Raw genomic sequence first — 16,830 nt, 5'->3', positions numbered from 1 at the left:
CTTTTAAGTCATAATTTCGACTTTGTATGTCGTATTTTTGCCATAACTTTGACTGGGTATGTCAATTTCAACTTTTAAGTCTCATAATTTTGACTTTTTAATCTCACAAATATGACGTGGTCAACGTTTCGTCTGAAGTAATCTTTCTTAAATCAAGATTTGCCACTCGGCTTCATCATTTCGGTTTCTGAAGATGAGAAAAGCTAATAAAATGGCTAAAATGCTTGATGTTTATAACTATAATCGTACGGCTCTGATTTGCTTTTAATGCACACTTTAAAATTAATCAGGAAACATTATTGATTGCTTAAAAAAGATTTTTATTGTACATGTATTCTGTTGTTTTAAGGATTCACTAAGGCTTTATTCAAAAACACGATGCATATTTACACACATGATCACAAAAAGTCTAAAAATGTTGGCGTTTGATGCCAGTGCAAAACGCTATATAACCCTGGAGCACATGCGGTGCATAACTCAGGCCTGTAGATGTTATGAGGTTGTGAATCCCAGGAGCTGCTCAATGGGTTTATATTTCCACTCGTCCGCCTCCAATTGCTCCACCAGACCGGCCAAGCGCTCCATCCGAGACACCTGCTGATCTGAGAACAGGCACAAGTCAGGCTTCAGCTTTATTTACACAAGACAGATCGTATCAAAGCTGGAAAACAACACAATCAATAACAGAATCAAACTTCAGCAAATATGAGACTAATTCAGCTCTAAAGACAACGGTCATTAATTCAGTTCAGAGTTGATTCGGTTCAGTGTTCATTCAATTCAGTTCAGTGTTGATTCAGTTCAGATCAATGTTGATTCAATTCAGTGTTGATTCAATTCAGGTCAGTGTTGATTCAGTTCAGTGTTGATTCAATTCAGTGATGATTCAATTCAGTGTTGATTCAATTCAGGTCAGTGTTGATTCAGTTCAGTGTTGATTCAATTCAGTTCAGTGTTGATTCAGTTCAGATCAATGTTGATTCAATTTAGTGTTGATTCAATTCAGTGTTGATTCAGGTCAGTTCAGTGTTGATACAGTTCAGTGTTGATTCAATTCAGTTCAGTGTTGATTCAATTCAGTTCATTGTTGATTCAGTTCAGTTCAGTGATGATTCAGTTCAGTGTTGATTCAGTTCAGTTTAGTGTTGATTCAGTTCAATGACAGTGTTGATGTTGCAAAATTCATCAATTATGAAACTAATTTGATTCAGTTATAAAGCAGCTCTAAAGAACACAATAGTGTCATTATTTAGCGGGAGTCAGATCAGGGTTTATTCAGGTTTTTTTGCATGTTTGAACTAAAAGCATATTAAAATATGCCAAAGGGTAAATAAAAGCTATTTAAATGCCCTACATGAACTAAGGCCTGATTGTGGTATAATCTAATCTAATTATCCCAAAAGTGTTGTAGTTCACTGGAACTAGGGGGCCAAGCCCAACCCCTGGAAAACAACCCCACCCCATAATCCCCCCTCCACCAAACTTTATACTTAATAATAATAATTTGTTCGATTTATATAGCGCTTTTCAAGGCACTCAAAGCGTTTTACATTGAAGGGGGGGAATCTCCTCAACCACCACCAATGTGCAGCATTACTTGGATGATGCGATGGCAGCCATATTGAGCCAGAACGCTCACCACACACCACCTTATGGTGGAGAGGAGACCGAGTAATGAAGCCAATCAGGAGAGGGGGATTATTAGGAGGCCATGATGGACAGGGGCCAATGGGCAAATTTGGCCAGGATGCCGGGGTTACACCGCTACTCTTTAGCGAAGGACATCCTGGGATTTTTGACAACCACAGAGAGTCGGGACCTCGGTTTAACGTCTCATCCGAAGGACGGTGCTCTTTGTCAGTATAGTGTCCCCATCTCTATACTGGGGCGTTAGGACCCACACAGACCACAGGGTGAGCGCCCCTGCTGGCCTCACTAACACCTCTACCAGCAGCTCCTGGTTTTCCCAGTTGGTCTCCCATCCAGGTACTGACCAGGCTCAGCCCTGCTTAGCTTCAGTGGGAGACCAGTCTTGGGCTACAGGGTGATATGGCACTTGGCACAATGCAGTCAGGCGAGTCCCGTTCTCCTGGCAACCACCAAACCCAGACTCGTCCATGGGATTGTCAGACTGAAGCGTGATTGGTCACTCAGAGAACACGTCTCACTGCTCTAGAGTCCAGTGGCGGCTGCTTTACTCCACTGCATCCCACGCTTTGCATTGCTCTTGGTGATGTAAGGCTTGGATGAGCTGCTCGGCCATGGAAACCCATTCCATGAAGCTCTCTCCGCTGTTCTTGAGCTCATCTGAAGGCCACAGAAGTCTGGAGGTCTGGAGCTGTTGACTCTGCAGAAAGTTGGAGACTTCTGCGCACTGTGACCCTCAGCATGCGCTGACCCCGCTCTGGGATTTAACACTTCGTGGCTGAGTTGCTGTTGTTCCCAATGGCTTCCACTTTGTTCTAATCCCACTAACAGTTGAGCGTGGAATATTTAGTAGTGAGGAAATGTCAGGAATGGACTTATTGCACAGGTGGCAGCCTATCACGGCCCCACGCTTGAGTTCACTGAGCTCCTGAGAGCGACCCATTCTTTCACTAATGTGTGTAGAAGCGTCTGCAGGCCGAGAGCTGGAGTTATACACCTGTGGCCATGAAGAGATTGAACACCTGAACTCAGTGATTTGGAGGGGCGGCCCAATACTAACAGCAATATAAGATATGCTTTCAGACAAGGCACACTTATGTTACTTACCATGTTTAACCTGCTTCAGTGTGGATGCCACTTGATAGCTGAACACAGACTCACACAAAAACCTATCAGATCCATCTGTGGAAAACAAAAGGCAAATGCATGCAGCAGATCAGCAATGTACAAATCAGACATGCAAACATATACAAAGAGGCTGTAGGTCACAAGACATGATGTTCTGAGCAAATGCACCTTTTGTTCCTGGCCTCCGCTGAGCTCATTAAACCTATCGGACGCGAATTATAACAACAACAACCCCTGTCCTGCGCGGGCTGGAGGCCCAATGACCCACAACTGGACGTTTTGTTACGTAATAATCTTTCCAAAGCAGTTTATATAATATAACATTGTGCCATTTCAGGGGAACAAACGTCCAAAACACAAGAGATTAGGGATGCTCATATTGACCGCTTAACCGTTAACCAATTGTAAGAATTTCGACCGATTAATACTATCAGTTAAACGGTTAAACTTTTTTTTTTACGCTTTCGTTTGTTTGTTTGCTGCATGGTCTAAAAAAAAAGCTTGTTAACTCACGGGCGCATCGACACATGCAACCAAACTTGCCAAAGAAGAAGCCTACTGTGTGGGACCATTTCGACAGAAAGGGGGACGAAGTTACTTGCAAAATATGCTACGCGGTATAAAAATACAGCAGCAGGGCAAGCTCCTGACTGGTGGAGGAAAGCAAATGAAAAGCGCTAGGGCTGTCGCGGTTAGGAAATTTACCTCGCGGTTATTATGGGTGGCTCAATAGCGCGGTATGCGGTTTTACCGCCGTTTATTTATTTATTTATTATTTTTTTAGAAACCTAATTTATCCTGATTTTATTGCATAAAAAGCTCTGTTGTTGAGTTATTATGTAGCATAAATTGTTGCTTTTTAACTGACAAAGAGACACGTTTTAAAACAGTTTTTTTATTGTTAAATGCAAAACAGCAACAAGAACATGCCTTTTTCCATTTAAAAAAAAAAAAGAAATCAAATAATTTTAACGTATCACATGAAAAGAAGAAAATGCATGTTCCATTTTGAAAAACGAAAGAATTAAAACAACGTGTGATAACAAAACCATGTGAAAATACAGAGAACAAACGAAAATATTACTCAAGCGTAAACGAAAGTGATTTAGACCTGGATCATGTCTTTGTTTCGCGCTAAGAAAACTAACATATTGACTTTATGCGGTTTCAGGGAGGATCGCATGGGGGTAACGATATTCCCCGCGGCACTGAAAACTCTTTCTGACGGTGTGCTCGTTGCACAAATACACATATATTTGCGCGCGACTTTGGACAGTAGCGGGAATCTATACTGATTATCGCGCCACCAGGACAGTGGATTTGCGTTGGCGTCGATGCACTCCTCATGCAGATAGCGGCTGAGCTCGTTATCTGCTCGCGCTCTCTTTGGTATGGGCGCTGACGCGGAGGTTGTCCGTGACTTCAGTAAGTCTCCAAGAGTCTTTTTCTTTGCTGCAGGTGGCACCTCCACTTGCCCTTCGTCTCCAACCACTGACGCACTTGCAGAGGTCTCTTCGTCCTCCACCATCTCTTCGATGATAGCGGATTTTGTCTCCGTGTCATTGATATAATCGTCCCTATATCGAGGATCTAAAAAACTGGCCTTTGCCAAAAGTTTTTTTAAGGCAGCTGGTTCATACTTCCCCTGTAGAACACTACACATTTTGTGCTTTATGTCCGATGTTAAGGTCGTATCCTCGCTTGATGGTTTAAGCACATCTTCTGTCAGGAGTTTCAGGACGGGTTTGACAGAAGACACTGTAACGTAGCTTTCGCCAGACAGCAGATCCGTAAACTCAGCCGCGGGTTTAAGAGCTGCATTCACGGACTCAAGGACAGCGATGTCCTGCCAGCTTGGATTTAGATGGTGGTGTCTCCGGTCATCCAGAACTCTTCTGATAGCCGGGATTTGCTCCAAAACTCTTTCCACCATTTTCTGTTTGGTGCCCCATCTCGTAGCGCAGTCCTGAACAAAGTTGAATAGAAAGGAACGTTGAATAGCCTAGAAATTAGCCAATGGCAACGATCTACTAGCCTATAATTAGCTTACCAAAATAAATTATATGGCTACATTTTAAATTAGGCTATTTATTCGTTTCAATATATATATATTTTACTAAACAAAAAATACATTTAAATTATCCTGACTGCAAAAGAATGCATGTTCTTTAAATATGCACAGACTGATATGGACGTTAAATTGGAGCTGCAATTAGCCTAATTTATATAGGCTATATCTGACCTTTTAATGTAATTTTCGTTTTTTTATTTTGTAAAACATTTATTTTAAACGAAAATAAAAATAAAAATAATCCAGCAACAGAAGTAGCCTATTTGACAATAGGCTATAGATATTGTTTATTTTTTATAATTTAATTCATATAGCCTAATTACATTTGTATTTTTTGCCTGACATAATCAATAAGTTAGCATTTAGATTACATTTTATAACTTACCAGTATGAGGCCATGCTGAGGAATTTGAAGTTCCGCTTGAGCTTTCGCTAGATCTCTTCTCTTCAACCAGCTCTGAGAAAATGTACTGACCAATGTGTGACACAGGCCCATTGCTCGGGCTGTGCGGTCCTTGACGCTTGCCATTGCATTTGTAACTGCCAAATGTAAATTGTGACCAAAGCAGTTCAGCCATGGCCAGTTCAACTTTTTGACTGCTGCAACGATGTTGGCCCCGTTGTCTGTAGTGATACAGGCCAGTTTCTTCTCATCCAGGGACCACTCTTCAAATGCGTGCCGAAGAGCATCGGAAATATTGTCGGATGTGTGGTTTTCGGGCATAAACACCGTTTCGAGGCAGCGTGATTTCAGAGTCCATTCCTTGCTGAGATAATGAACCGTTAGACTCATATAAGGAGTCATATTGACACTTGACCACATATCGGTTGTGGCAGAAAAGTAGTCGACATTCATAAGCTCGCTTTTGATCGATGTCTTTACCGTGCTGTACATTTTCGGCACAGCAGTTTCTGAAAAGTATGTTTTGCCCGGCAACTCGTATTGCTTGTCAAATTGTTGAAGCATTGATTTGAATGCTGGTTTCTCCACCGTGTTGAACGGAACCATCTCCTGAACTAGATATTGCGTAACAGCGGCTGTAAGGCATCTATGCCTGTTACTTTCACGGCTGTATTTTACAGATTTTGCAAAGGCTTCAGCTACTCCTAACTGTCGGCTGGTACCGGCCTCAGCTGTTCTTTTTGAAGTTGCGCCGCGACCTGATGCTTGAGGGGGCAGCTGCGCTTCAACGGCTGGATGACAGTTGGCGAGATGACGCCTCAAATTAGATGTATTGCCGCGTGTCACAGGAACCTTTTTGCTGCAAATTTTGCATATCGGCTCATCTAAATTCGCTGGCTCGCCTTTTTCATTGGGTTGAAAGCCGAAATGTTCCCAAACTAGCGACGTGGAGTTAGGTTTTGGGACGAGAGCGTCTGCCATCGTTTCAAAATAAACGAAACACCGGATACAAACAGTTCGCGGGAAAATGACAGTAGTAGCTAACACTCTTGTATCATTATTAATTTATTTAACATCAAATGTACATGATGAATTGTAAAACAAGGCCACAAAAAAAAAAAAAAAAAAAAAAAAAAAAACACTGAACACTGCGGTTGCCACGGTTTCTGCGGTTGCTTTCCTTCCTCTGCGGTTGGCTTGTCAATAGCGCGGTTTTACAATATTGCGGTTACCGCGACAGCCCTAAAAAGCGCTTTCCGAGGCTAGATGCTCTAGCGAGGCGTCTGTATTCCCAGGGAATCAGTGCCATCTGAAGCCTTAAAGGTCCCGTTCTTCACGATCCCATCTTTCAAACTTTAGTTAGTGTGTAATGTTGCTGTTAGAGCATAAATAATACCTGTAAAATTATAAAGCTCAAAGTTCAATGCCAAGCGAGATTTTATTGAACAGAAGTTCCCTTTCAAAGCCTACAGCGAGCGGCCGGTTTGGACGACACCGCTGCACTTCCTGCTGTGATGACGTCACTATACCGTTTGTTGACTAAAGCTCCGCCCACAAGAACACGCAAAATAGGGGGCGTGGCCTCGTTGCTCTCCCGCGCGGAGAAGAGCGCGCATTCAGCGCTTGCATCGCCCCGTTATGGTAAGAGGCGGGACCTTTCCGGGCAACGTGCACTAAGCTGCTGTCCAATCACAACACGGGAAGCGCTGGCCCAATCAGAACTCGTTACGTGTTTCTGAAGGAGGGACTTCATAGCACAAGGAAATCATCAGGCCGTTTTTAGGACAGAGGAAACAGCGCTGTACAGATAAGTCAATTGTGTGAAAAATACTGTTTTTACACCCGAAACATGAACTCATGTTATATTGCACACTGTAAACATAATCAAAGCTTCGAAAACACACAAAAAATGGGAACTTTAATGTTTAATACTTTTTGTAGTGTGGTTTTGGTCACGTTTACTAAAGTAAACATGGTCACGTATGTTCTTCTCACCGCTGTTGGTTTATAGAACAATTACTCCGAGTCGCCCTCTGTCGTTTCTAAGAACAGCACAACTGCGAGCGCGTCGAGTATGAACACTTCCCCAAACAGACGAGGCTCGCGCCGCGGAGACAGATGAAATTAAACAAAGCCTTCTGCCACGGGTATAACGGTCAACAGGCTGTGCTCCAGACTAACACACATCACTTTGACATGTTACTTTTTAACAATTAAAAACCAGTCAAGGTGTGCATTGAGGTAGGCCTGCTCTTTTTATTTGATGGAAAAACTATTCCGGTTGTTCAAAGCTTCAAACGGATTCAGTGTATTTTCGTTTTGTCATCTCAATTTGCTAATTATTTAAGTGAAAATATTTAGTGTAGGCCTATTTATTTTAAGCTTTTTATTTAAATTATTGTATTGTTTTTCTCTGTCAGAAATGCTGGAGGTGCGTGAAAATGTGAGAATCAAGGTTCTGTTGTTAAGCTGTTCTGTATGTTCTGCCGTTTGCACAGTAAAATAAACCTGTGAAAAAAGTATTTTTAACGGTTCACAGACACTCGTCAATTGTATTTTTATTTAATGCCAATTAAATATTATAATCTTATCAGTTAACGGTTAATAATCGATTAATGAGCATCGGTTGTCGGTCGGGAAAATTAACCGAAATGAGCATCCCAACAAGAGATATAAAGAGCGAAGCGTAGGACACACCCTCCATCATCTCTCCGGCTCCTTTCGGATAGGTGTAAAGGACTTTTCTGGGTGGGATGAGCTCGGAAGCGCTGAAACCGGATCCGGTCACCGAGCTGACCCCACTGACCCCGCCAGCCGAGGACGAGGATGAAGAGGCTGCCATTCACGATCTGGACCAGACAGATCAAACATTAATAAATTACAAATACATTCAATAGCTTCATATTTTAATGTGCAATACACACACTCACCTACAGGATTATTAGGAACACCTGTTCAATTTCTCATTAATGCAATTATCTAATCAACCAATCACATGGCAGTTGCTACAATGCATTTAGGGCTGTGGTCCTGGTCAAGACGATCTCCTGAACTCCAAACTGAATGTCAGAATGGGAAAGAAAGGTGATTTAAGCCGTTTTGAGCGTGGCATGGTTGTTGGTGCCAGACGGGCCGGTCTGAGTATTTCACAATCTGCTCAGTTACTGGGATTTTCACACACAACCATTTCTAGGGTTTACAAAGAATGGTGTGAAAAGGGAAGAGCATCCAGTATGCAGCAGTCCTGTGGGAGAAAATGCCTTGTTGATGCTCGAGGTCAGAGGAGAATGGGCCGACTGATTCAAGCTGATAGAAGAGCAACTTTGACTGAAATAACCACTCGTTACAACCGAGGTATGCAGCAAAGCATTTGTGAAGCCACAACACACACAACCTTGAGGCGGATGGGCCTCCAATTTGCACGAGCTCACCAAAATTGGACAGTTGAAGACTGGAAAAATGTTGCCTGGTCTGATGAGTCTCGATTTCTGTTGAGACATTCAGATGGTAGAGTCAGAATTTGGCGTAAACAGAATGAGAACATGGACCCATCATGCCTTGTTCCCACTGTGCAGGCTGGTGGTGGTGGTGTAATGGTGTGGGGGATGTTTTCTTGGCACACTTTAGGCCCCTTAGTGCCAATCGGGCATCATTTAAATGCCACGGCCTACCTGAGCATTGTTTCTGACCATGTCCATCCCTTTATGACCACCATGTCCCCATCCTCCGATGGCCACTTCTAGCAGGATAATGCACCATGTCACAAAGCTCGAATCATTTCAGATTGGTTTCTTGAACATGACAATGAGTTGACTGTCCTAAAATGGCCGCCACAGTCCCCAGATCTCAACCCAATAGAGCATCTTTGGGATGTGGTGGAACGGGAGCTTCGTGCCCTGGATGTGCATCCCACAAATCTCCATCAACTGCAAGATGCTCTCCTATCAATATGGGCCAACATTTCTAAAGAATGCTTTCAGCAGCTTGTTGATCAATGCCACGCAGAATTAAGGCAGTTCTGAAGGCGAAAGGGTCAAACACAGTATGTGTTCCTAATAATCCTTTAGGTGAGTGTATATTATAGTGTGCTTCTTTCTATATACTCTTAACATTTTAACATTTTAAAAGTTTATAGGCACCATAAGGCACTCTGAATTATGTTGTATTGTGTACAATTTCAATAAACTTAAACTAATATACAAAATGAGTTTGTGAAATAAAAAAAACAATTATTTAGAACATCCTAAACAAATTCATTCTAATACTACTACTATAGAAAACCACTACACACACACACACACACACACACACACACACACACACACACACACACACACACACACACACACACACACACACACACACAAGGTATAGAATACATGTACTTATGTTAAGTGTTTTTAACTATGACCTAAAATACATTAATACAATGGTAATGACACTGTGAACTACAACAAGACAAACATCGCATGATATCATGCGCCATTATCACTATTACATGCTTCATTAGCGTTTCATAAGGCAATCTATGAAAGAATACATCAAAATATAATAAAATATGTGTTAAAATCGTGTAATATTTATAACCTGATTTAGACGAAGCGCGGCTGCTGCAGTTGCTTCTTCAGTTGTTGTGTTGTTTACGTCAGTTTGACGCTGATCGGACGTCCGCGCGCCCCCTAAAGTCGCGGCGTAACGGGGTAAACGTCACGTGATGTCAATTTTTATTTGATTATAATTTTTATTTATACTATTATGTTTTTAAACATTGTTAACTATTATTAATATATGTTATAATAAAAAAGAAAAAAATAGTAAATCCTATAATATTCTCTCAGGAGAGGACGTGACGTAAGGCGGAAGTGAGCACGAAGTGTGCGTCCACGGTTTCATGTAAACAAACGACATCTCAAAGGTAGAAATAGTAACCATTCAATAATTAATAATCATACATTCAAGCAACTATATATTTCTGTGTTGTTCTTTAATGAGTTCTGAGTTATTTACCCTCGTTTGGGTTTTATTAGCAAAGTTCACTTAAGTCAGTTGAAGCACATGCCAACAGTTACATATGATAAGCGATATTATAGGCATTTTAAGAGTGTAAAACGTCTTTTTACTGATTTTCAATATGTTTTCTAGGGATTTCATAACGCTTCCCTTTTTTGTTTAGTAATTTGTCCTGCAACTATATAAAATGTTTAGTTCATAATTAATTTCTTTGAGAAAAATGAGTTCATTATTTTTAGATGTTTTAGTGGATAATGTGCAGATTTTATAATATTTTAAATTCAGTGTTTTGTTTGATGTTTTTGTTCCCATTGTCAACCTGTGGCAGAAGTGCATGATGGAAGTCTTACGGCCGGTTCTCATCAACATCCATGGGAGAATTTACAGAAAAAATCCAGTCCAGGAGGAACGTTATGAAGAAGAAGAGGAGGATTATTCATATTCAGAAGAAGGTAAGAGTATTCCACTGCCTTGTGTTCTTCATTTGTTTGTAGTTTCACATCATATTATGTTTTTATCGTGTTGTTCCTCAGCTGAGCAGTGTCTGGACGAGCCCTGTGATGCTCACAACATCGAGCAGACGGAGAAAGGCTTCCGCTGTGCCATAGATGTGCCAAGTGTCCTTTATAAGTCAGTATATTATATTATATACAGTATACAATCAACATACAATCGTCAATGCCCCTTTATATTATCTATCTATATACTATCTATATATTATCTTTATATTATATACAGTATACAATCAACATACAATCGTCAACGCCCCTTTATATTATCTATCTATATACTATCTATATATTATCTTTATATTATATACAGTATACAATCAACATACAATCGTCAACGCCCCTTTATATTATCTATCTATATACTATCTATATATTATCTTTATATTATATACAGTATACAATCAACATACAATCGTCAATGCCCCTTTATATTATCTATCTATATACTATCTATATATTATCTTTATATTATATACAGTATACAATCAACATACAATCGTCAACGCCCCTTTATATTATCTATCTATATACTATCTATATATTATCTTTATATTATATACAGTATACAATCAACATACAATCGTCAACGCCCCTTTATATTATCTATCTATATACTATCTATATATTATCTTTATATTATATACAGTATACAATCAACATACAATCATCAACGCCCCTTTATATTATCTATCTATATACTATCTATATATTATCTTTATATTATATACAGTATACAATCAACATACAATCATCAACGCCCCTTTATATTATCTATCTATATACTATCTATATATTATCTTTATATTATATACAGTATACAATCAACATACAATCGTCAACGCCCCTTTATATTATCTATCTATATACTATCTATATATTATCTTTATATTATATACAGTATACAATCAACATACAATCATCAACGCCCCTTTATATTATCTATCTATATACTATCTATATATTATCTTTATATTATATACAGTATACAATCAACATACAATCGTCAACGCCCCTTTTTTGGGGGAAAATAAACATCATAAACGTCCCTGCACAGCCGAAAGGCTTGAATAACTTAAGAAATCACTAAGATTAAGCAGGGCTCGACATTAACGCTTGTCCGGGACAAGTGGATTTTTTAAAGGGACAAGTGAAAGAGAATTTTACTTGCTTGACGGACAAGAGCCTCATTAAAACAAAAAATAACTAGCGAATCACCAAAATGCAAGAATGATTGTGCATTAATCTAGTGTAAGTGGCGATCAATAGTGGATGATAATATATAATGAACTGACGATAATAAGATGGCGCTGTTGACGCTCGTGTGAGGAGAAATTACAACACTAGAGCATTTAAGCCGTTTCCTAAATACCATCACGACTGAAAATGACACTGATTTCATATGACAGCTTCATAAACAATAAATTAACATTCACTTACATTAAAATTCACTTAAAGTCACTTACCTTTTTAGATGGAATATTGAGTGCTTTTGTTCTATTTCAGCAGCGAAAATCGTTCACAGCAGACCTGTAACGCGTCTCACAGCAACAAGTGTGTTACTGAACGATTCAGTGTTTGAATGAATCGTTTGAATGAACGACTCAGTGACTCGCTCATTAAAACGGCCACCTGCTGCCACCTACTGGAGGTTTAGTTTCATGTTTACACATACTTTCCAACATTTCTTTTTTGTCTATTCAAAACTACAAATCTCAAAACATTATTTAATGCAGTTGTAATTTTTCAGTGTAAATTATTACATTTTATTGTTAACAGCCCTTATAGTATTTTAATTTAATGTATTGATCAAATTTAACAATATAAAGTGAAACCTGAAGCATAGCCTATATTCAATAAGATGACTGAACACTGGTGAGAATATTGCTTCAGAATAAATTATAGTTACAACACACACACATACACAAAATAAAAAAAATATCGAACTTTTTTCCGGACAAGCTCATTTTTTACTCGGACAAGTGAATGAACAATTTACTTGTCCGAAGGACACGCACATGAACATGCTTAATGTCAAGCCCTGATTAAACATGTGAAGTAATTATATGTCCAGCCTGCCTGCCAAGAGCGTGAAAGATAAATCCACACGCTTTATTTGGTCAATTTAAAAAACATGTTCCTTCATTCTCCCACCGTCAAATTGGGCGTCAGAACCATTGTGTGTGTGTGGGATAAGACCCACCCACTTTTTACGACCAATGATATTGGACCCACTCACTTTTATCGTCTCTAATTCAGCACGTCTGTTTACCTACCCCTAACTGATAAACGCTTTATTAAACACACGTTAGATGCTTTATTTCCACTTTTCTAATATTTTCTCAATTTTTAATGAAAATAAATACCTTTCCGATCTGATATGTGATGGGAAAAGGGAGTAGAGCGAGTGTGGCAAAAGGCGGATTCGCAACTCAAAACTTAATGCCATGTGTCTTACCCCTACAATATAGCCAGGGTAAATAACTCAGTGATTTCCGTAATTTCGTTTTGCCCAATTTATCGTTAAATAAACGGCGGTATATTTGTATTTAAATGGCATCTAACGTTACTTCAGTTAAAAAATATTCTGAGAGACCAGACCCACCCACTTTTTTTTTTGCTTCCGACGCCCATGCTAGAGACAATTAAAACTCGGAAAAATCCCATAGACTTGCATTGACGGAATGTTGAAATGCCAGAAGCCCTTTAGACTCGGTTAAACGGCCATTCTTTGTGCTATTTCTAGCGCCATATAGACTCATTTGAATTACATTTTTGAGTTAATATCCAACTTACGATTTCCCTGGAAAGGACCATGAAAACTTGGAAAAATCCCGTAGACTTGCATTGACGTAATGTTCAAATGAGCCAAGACTGTTTAAACTCCAACTGTCAAAATTCAAATTTAAACTGCCAGAAGCCCTTTAGACTCAATTAAACGGCCATTCTTTGTGCTATTTCTAGCGCCATATAGACTCATTTAAACTACATTTTTGAGTTAATATCCAACTTACGATTTCCCTAGAAAGGACTATTAAAGGTCTCGTTTTTCGTGTGTTTTCGAAGCTTTGATTATGTTTACAGTGTGCAATATAACATGAGTTCATGTTTCGCGTGTAAAAAAACAGTATTTTTCACACAATTGACTAAAAACGGCCTGATGATTTCCTTGTGCTATGAAGTCCCTCCTTCAGAAATACGTAACGAGTTCTGATTGGGCCAGCGCTTCCCGTGTTGTGATTGGACAGCAGCTTAGCGCACTTTGCCCGGAAAGGTCCCGCCTCTTACCATAATGGGGCGATGCACGCGCTGAATGCGCGCTCTTCTCCACGTGAGAGAGCAACCAGACCACGCCCCCTATTTTGCGTGTTCTTGTGGGCGGAGCTTTAGTCAACAAACGGTTCTAGTGACGTCATCACAGCAGGAAGTGCAGCGGTGTAGTCCAAACCGGCCGCTCGCTGTCGGCTTTGAAAGGGAACTTCTGTTAAATAAAATATCTCGCTTGGCATTGAACTTTGAGCGTTATAATTTTACAGGTATTATTTATGCTCTAACAGCAACATTACACACTAACTAAAGTTTGAAAGATGGGATCGCGAAGAACGGGACCTTTAAAGCTTGGAAAAATCCCATAGAATTGCATTGTTCAAACTCCAACTGTCAAAATTCAAATTTAAACTGCCAGAAGCATATTAGACTCAGTTAAACTGCCACTGCAATTTTGAGTTAATATCTCACAAATCCTTTTTTTTCTTTTCTTGGGGGGAATTGCAAGTTTATACCTCACATTTTTAAATATATTTCTCACAATTCCAAGTTAATATCTCACACATAGATTACTTAGGGAATTTATAGAAGCCATGTTGGCTTGACAAAGCTTTATTCTTCCTCTTCTGAATCTAAATGTAAGCAGTGTCTCCTCCTAGAGCTTTTAAACTAACTACAACTCTCTAAATCATGCTAACAACATATAAATCACGTTATTGCCTTCAAAACGTGTAAACTTGAAACTATTTCAAACGTAAAACCTACAAATATTAAAGAGTTGAGATTAAAAATAATTCTTTTCAGAAATAATTTCTGATCCGATCTCAGCAATATTTGTGTGTTTTGGCAGATATATTATCGGTAAGAAGGGAGAGACTCGTAGACGACTGGAATCAGAGACAAAAACTTCGATCAGCATCCCGAAACAAGGCGTGGAAGGACAGATCGGTAAGAAACAGACCCCTCACCCCTGAAGTATTAATGTAATTCATCCCACAGTCATAAATAACATCTAAAAAAATGTCAGGATTGATGGACTTTTATGATGGATAGATGCACTTTTATGATGAGTAGATGCACTTTTATGATGGATAGATGCACTTTTATGATGGATTGATGGACTTTTATGATGAGTAGATGGACTTTTATGATGAGTAGATGGACTTTTATGATGGATAGATGGACTTTTATGATGGATAGATGGACTTTTATGATGGATAGATGGACTTTTATGATGGATAGATGGACTTTTATGATGGATAGATGGACTTTTATGATGGATAGATGCACTTTTATGATGAGTAGATGCACTTTTATGATGGATAGATGCACTTTTATGATGGATTGATGGACTTTTATGATGAGTAGATGGACTTTTATGATGAGTAGATGGACTTTTATGATGGATAGATGGACTTTTATGATGGATAGATGGACTTTTATGATGGATAGATGGACTTTTATGATGGATAGATGGACTTTTATGATGGATAGATGGACTTTTATGATGGATTGATGGACTTTTATGATGAGTAGATGCACTTTTATGATGAGTAGAAGCACTTTTATGATGGATTGATGGACTTTTATGATGGATAGATGGACTTTTATGATGGATAGATGCACTTTTATGATGAGTAGATGCACTTTTATGATGAGTAGATGCACTTTTATGATGGATTGATGCACTTTTATGATGAGTAGATGCACTTTTATGATGGATTAATGCACTTTTATGATGGATAGATGGACTTTTATGATGATAGAGGGACTTTTATGATGGATAGATGCACTTTTATGATGATAGATGGACTTTTATGATGGATAAAGGGACTTTTATGATGATAGAGGGACTTTTATGATGGATAGATGCACTTTTATGATGATAGATGGACTTTTATGATGGATAGATGCACTTTTATGATGGATAGATGGACTTTTATGATGAGTAGATGCACTTTTATGATGAGTAGATGCACTTTTATGATGAGTAGATGCACTTTTATGATGGATAGATGCACTTTTATGATGAGTAGATGCACTTTTATGATGGATAGATGGACTTTTATGATGAGTAGATGCACTTTTATGATGGATAGATGCACTTTTATGATGGATAGATGCACTTTTATGATGAGTAGATGCACTTTTATGATGTGTAGATGCACTTTTATGATGGATAGATGCACTTTTATGATGAGTAGATGCACTTTTATGATGTGTAGATGCACTTTTATGATGAGTAGATGGACTTTTATGATGAGTAGATGCACTTTTATGATGGATAGATGGACTTTTATGATGAGTAGATGCACTTTTATGATGGATAGATGCACTTTTATGATGGATAGATGGACTTTTATGATGAGTAGATGCACTTTTATGATGAGTAGATGGACTTTTATGATGAGTAGATGCACTTTTATGATGAGTAGATGCACTTTTATGATGGATAGATGCACTTTTATGATGAGATGGACTTTTATGATGGATAGATGGACTTTTATGATGAGATGCACTTTTATGATGGATAGATGGACTTTTATGATGAGTAGATGCACTTTTATGATGGATAGATGCACTTTTATGATGGATAGATGCACTTTTATGATGGATAGATGGACTTTTATGATGGATAGATGGACTTTTATGATGGATAGATGGACTTTTATGATGATAGATGGACTTTTATGATGGATAGAGGGACTTTTATGATGGATAGATGGACTTTTATGATGGATAGATGGACTTTTATGATGAGTAGATGGACTTTTATGATGAGTAGATGCACTTTT

The 16,830-nt window shown here is 38.9% G+C and overlaps 3 protein-coding genes across 3 annotated transcripts in view; 1 reads left to right on the top strand and 2 right to left on the bottom strand.

Moving 5' to 3' along the window:
* Positions 1 to 302: 302 nt before the first annotated feature.
* On the bottom strand, positions 303 to 9,922 carry anapc16 (anaphase promoting complex subunit 16). The gene is made up of 4 exons (XM_067430019.1): positions 9,837 to 9,922; positions 7,947 to 8,098; positions 2,755 to 2,829; positions 303 to 602 (listed from the first exon to the last, which is right to left on the bottom strand). The coding sequence occupies exons 2-4, from the start codon at positions 8,089 to 8,091 to the stop codon at positions 493 to 495; spliced, it is 330 nt and encodes a 109-aa protein (XP_067286120.1). The 5' UTR covers positions 8,092 to 8,098; positions 9,837 to 9,922; the 3' UTR covers positions 303 to 492.
* Positions 2,839 to 6,331, bottom strand: LOC137056065 (E3 SUMO-protein ligase ZBED1-like). The gene is made up of 2 exons (XM_067430018.1): positions 5,232 to 6,331; positions 2,839 to 4,741 (listed from the first exon to the last, which is right to left on the bottom strand). The coding sequence occupies exons 1-2, from the start codon at positions 6,228 to 6,230 to the stop codon at positions 3,881 to 3,883; spliced, it is 1,860 nt and encodes a 619-aa protein (XP_067286119.1). The 5' UTR covers positions 6,231 to 6,331; the 3' UTR covers positions 2,839 to 3,880.
* Positions 9,923 to 10,083: 161 nt separating the features above from the next.
* ascc1 (activating signal cointegrator 1 complex subunit 1) overlaps positions 10,084 to 16,830 on the top strand; it is a 28,151-nt gene continuing 21,404 nt past the window's right edge. The window contains exons 1-4 of the mRNA XM_067430361.1: positions 10,084 to 10,164; positions 10,588 to 10,711; positions 10,793 to 10,889; positions 14,886 to 14,983. Coding sequence (XP_067286462.1) covers positions 10,594 to 10,711; positions 10,793 to 10,889; positions 14,886 to 14,983 — 313 coding nt within the window. The 5' untranslated portion in view covers positions 10,084 to 10,164; positions 10,588 to 10,593. The remainder of the gene's footprint in view (positions 10,165 to 10,587; positions 10,712 to 10,792; positions 10,890 to 14,885; positions 14,984 to 16,830) is intronic.

This window comes from Pseudorasbora parva, chromosome 21, assembly GCF_024679245.1.
Source record: "Pseudorasbora parva isolate DD20220531a chromosome 21, ASM2467924v1, whole genome shotgun sequence".
NCBI classification, from domain to species: Eukaryota; Metazoa; Chordata; class Actinopteri; order Cypriniformes; family Gobionidae; genus Pseudorasbora; species Pseudorasbora parva.
The sequence above is the reverse complement of the archived record's forward strand: the minus strand, read 5'-3'. Positions and strand labels throughout refer to the sequence as shown.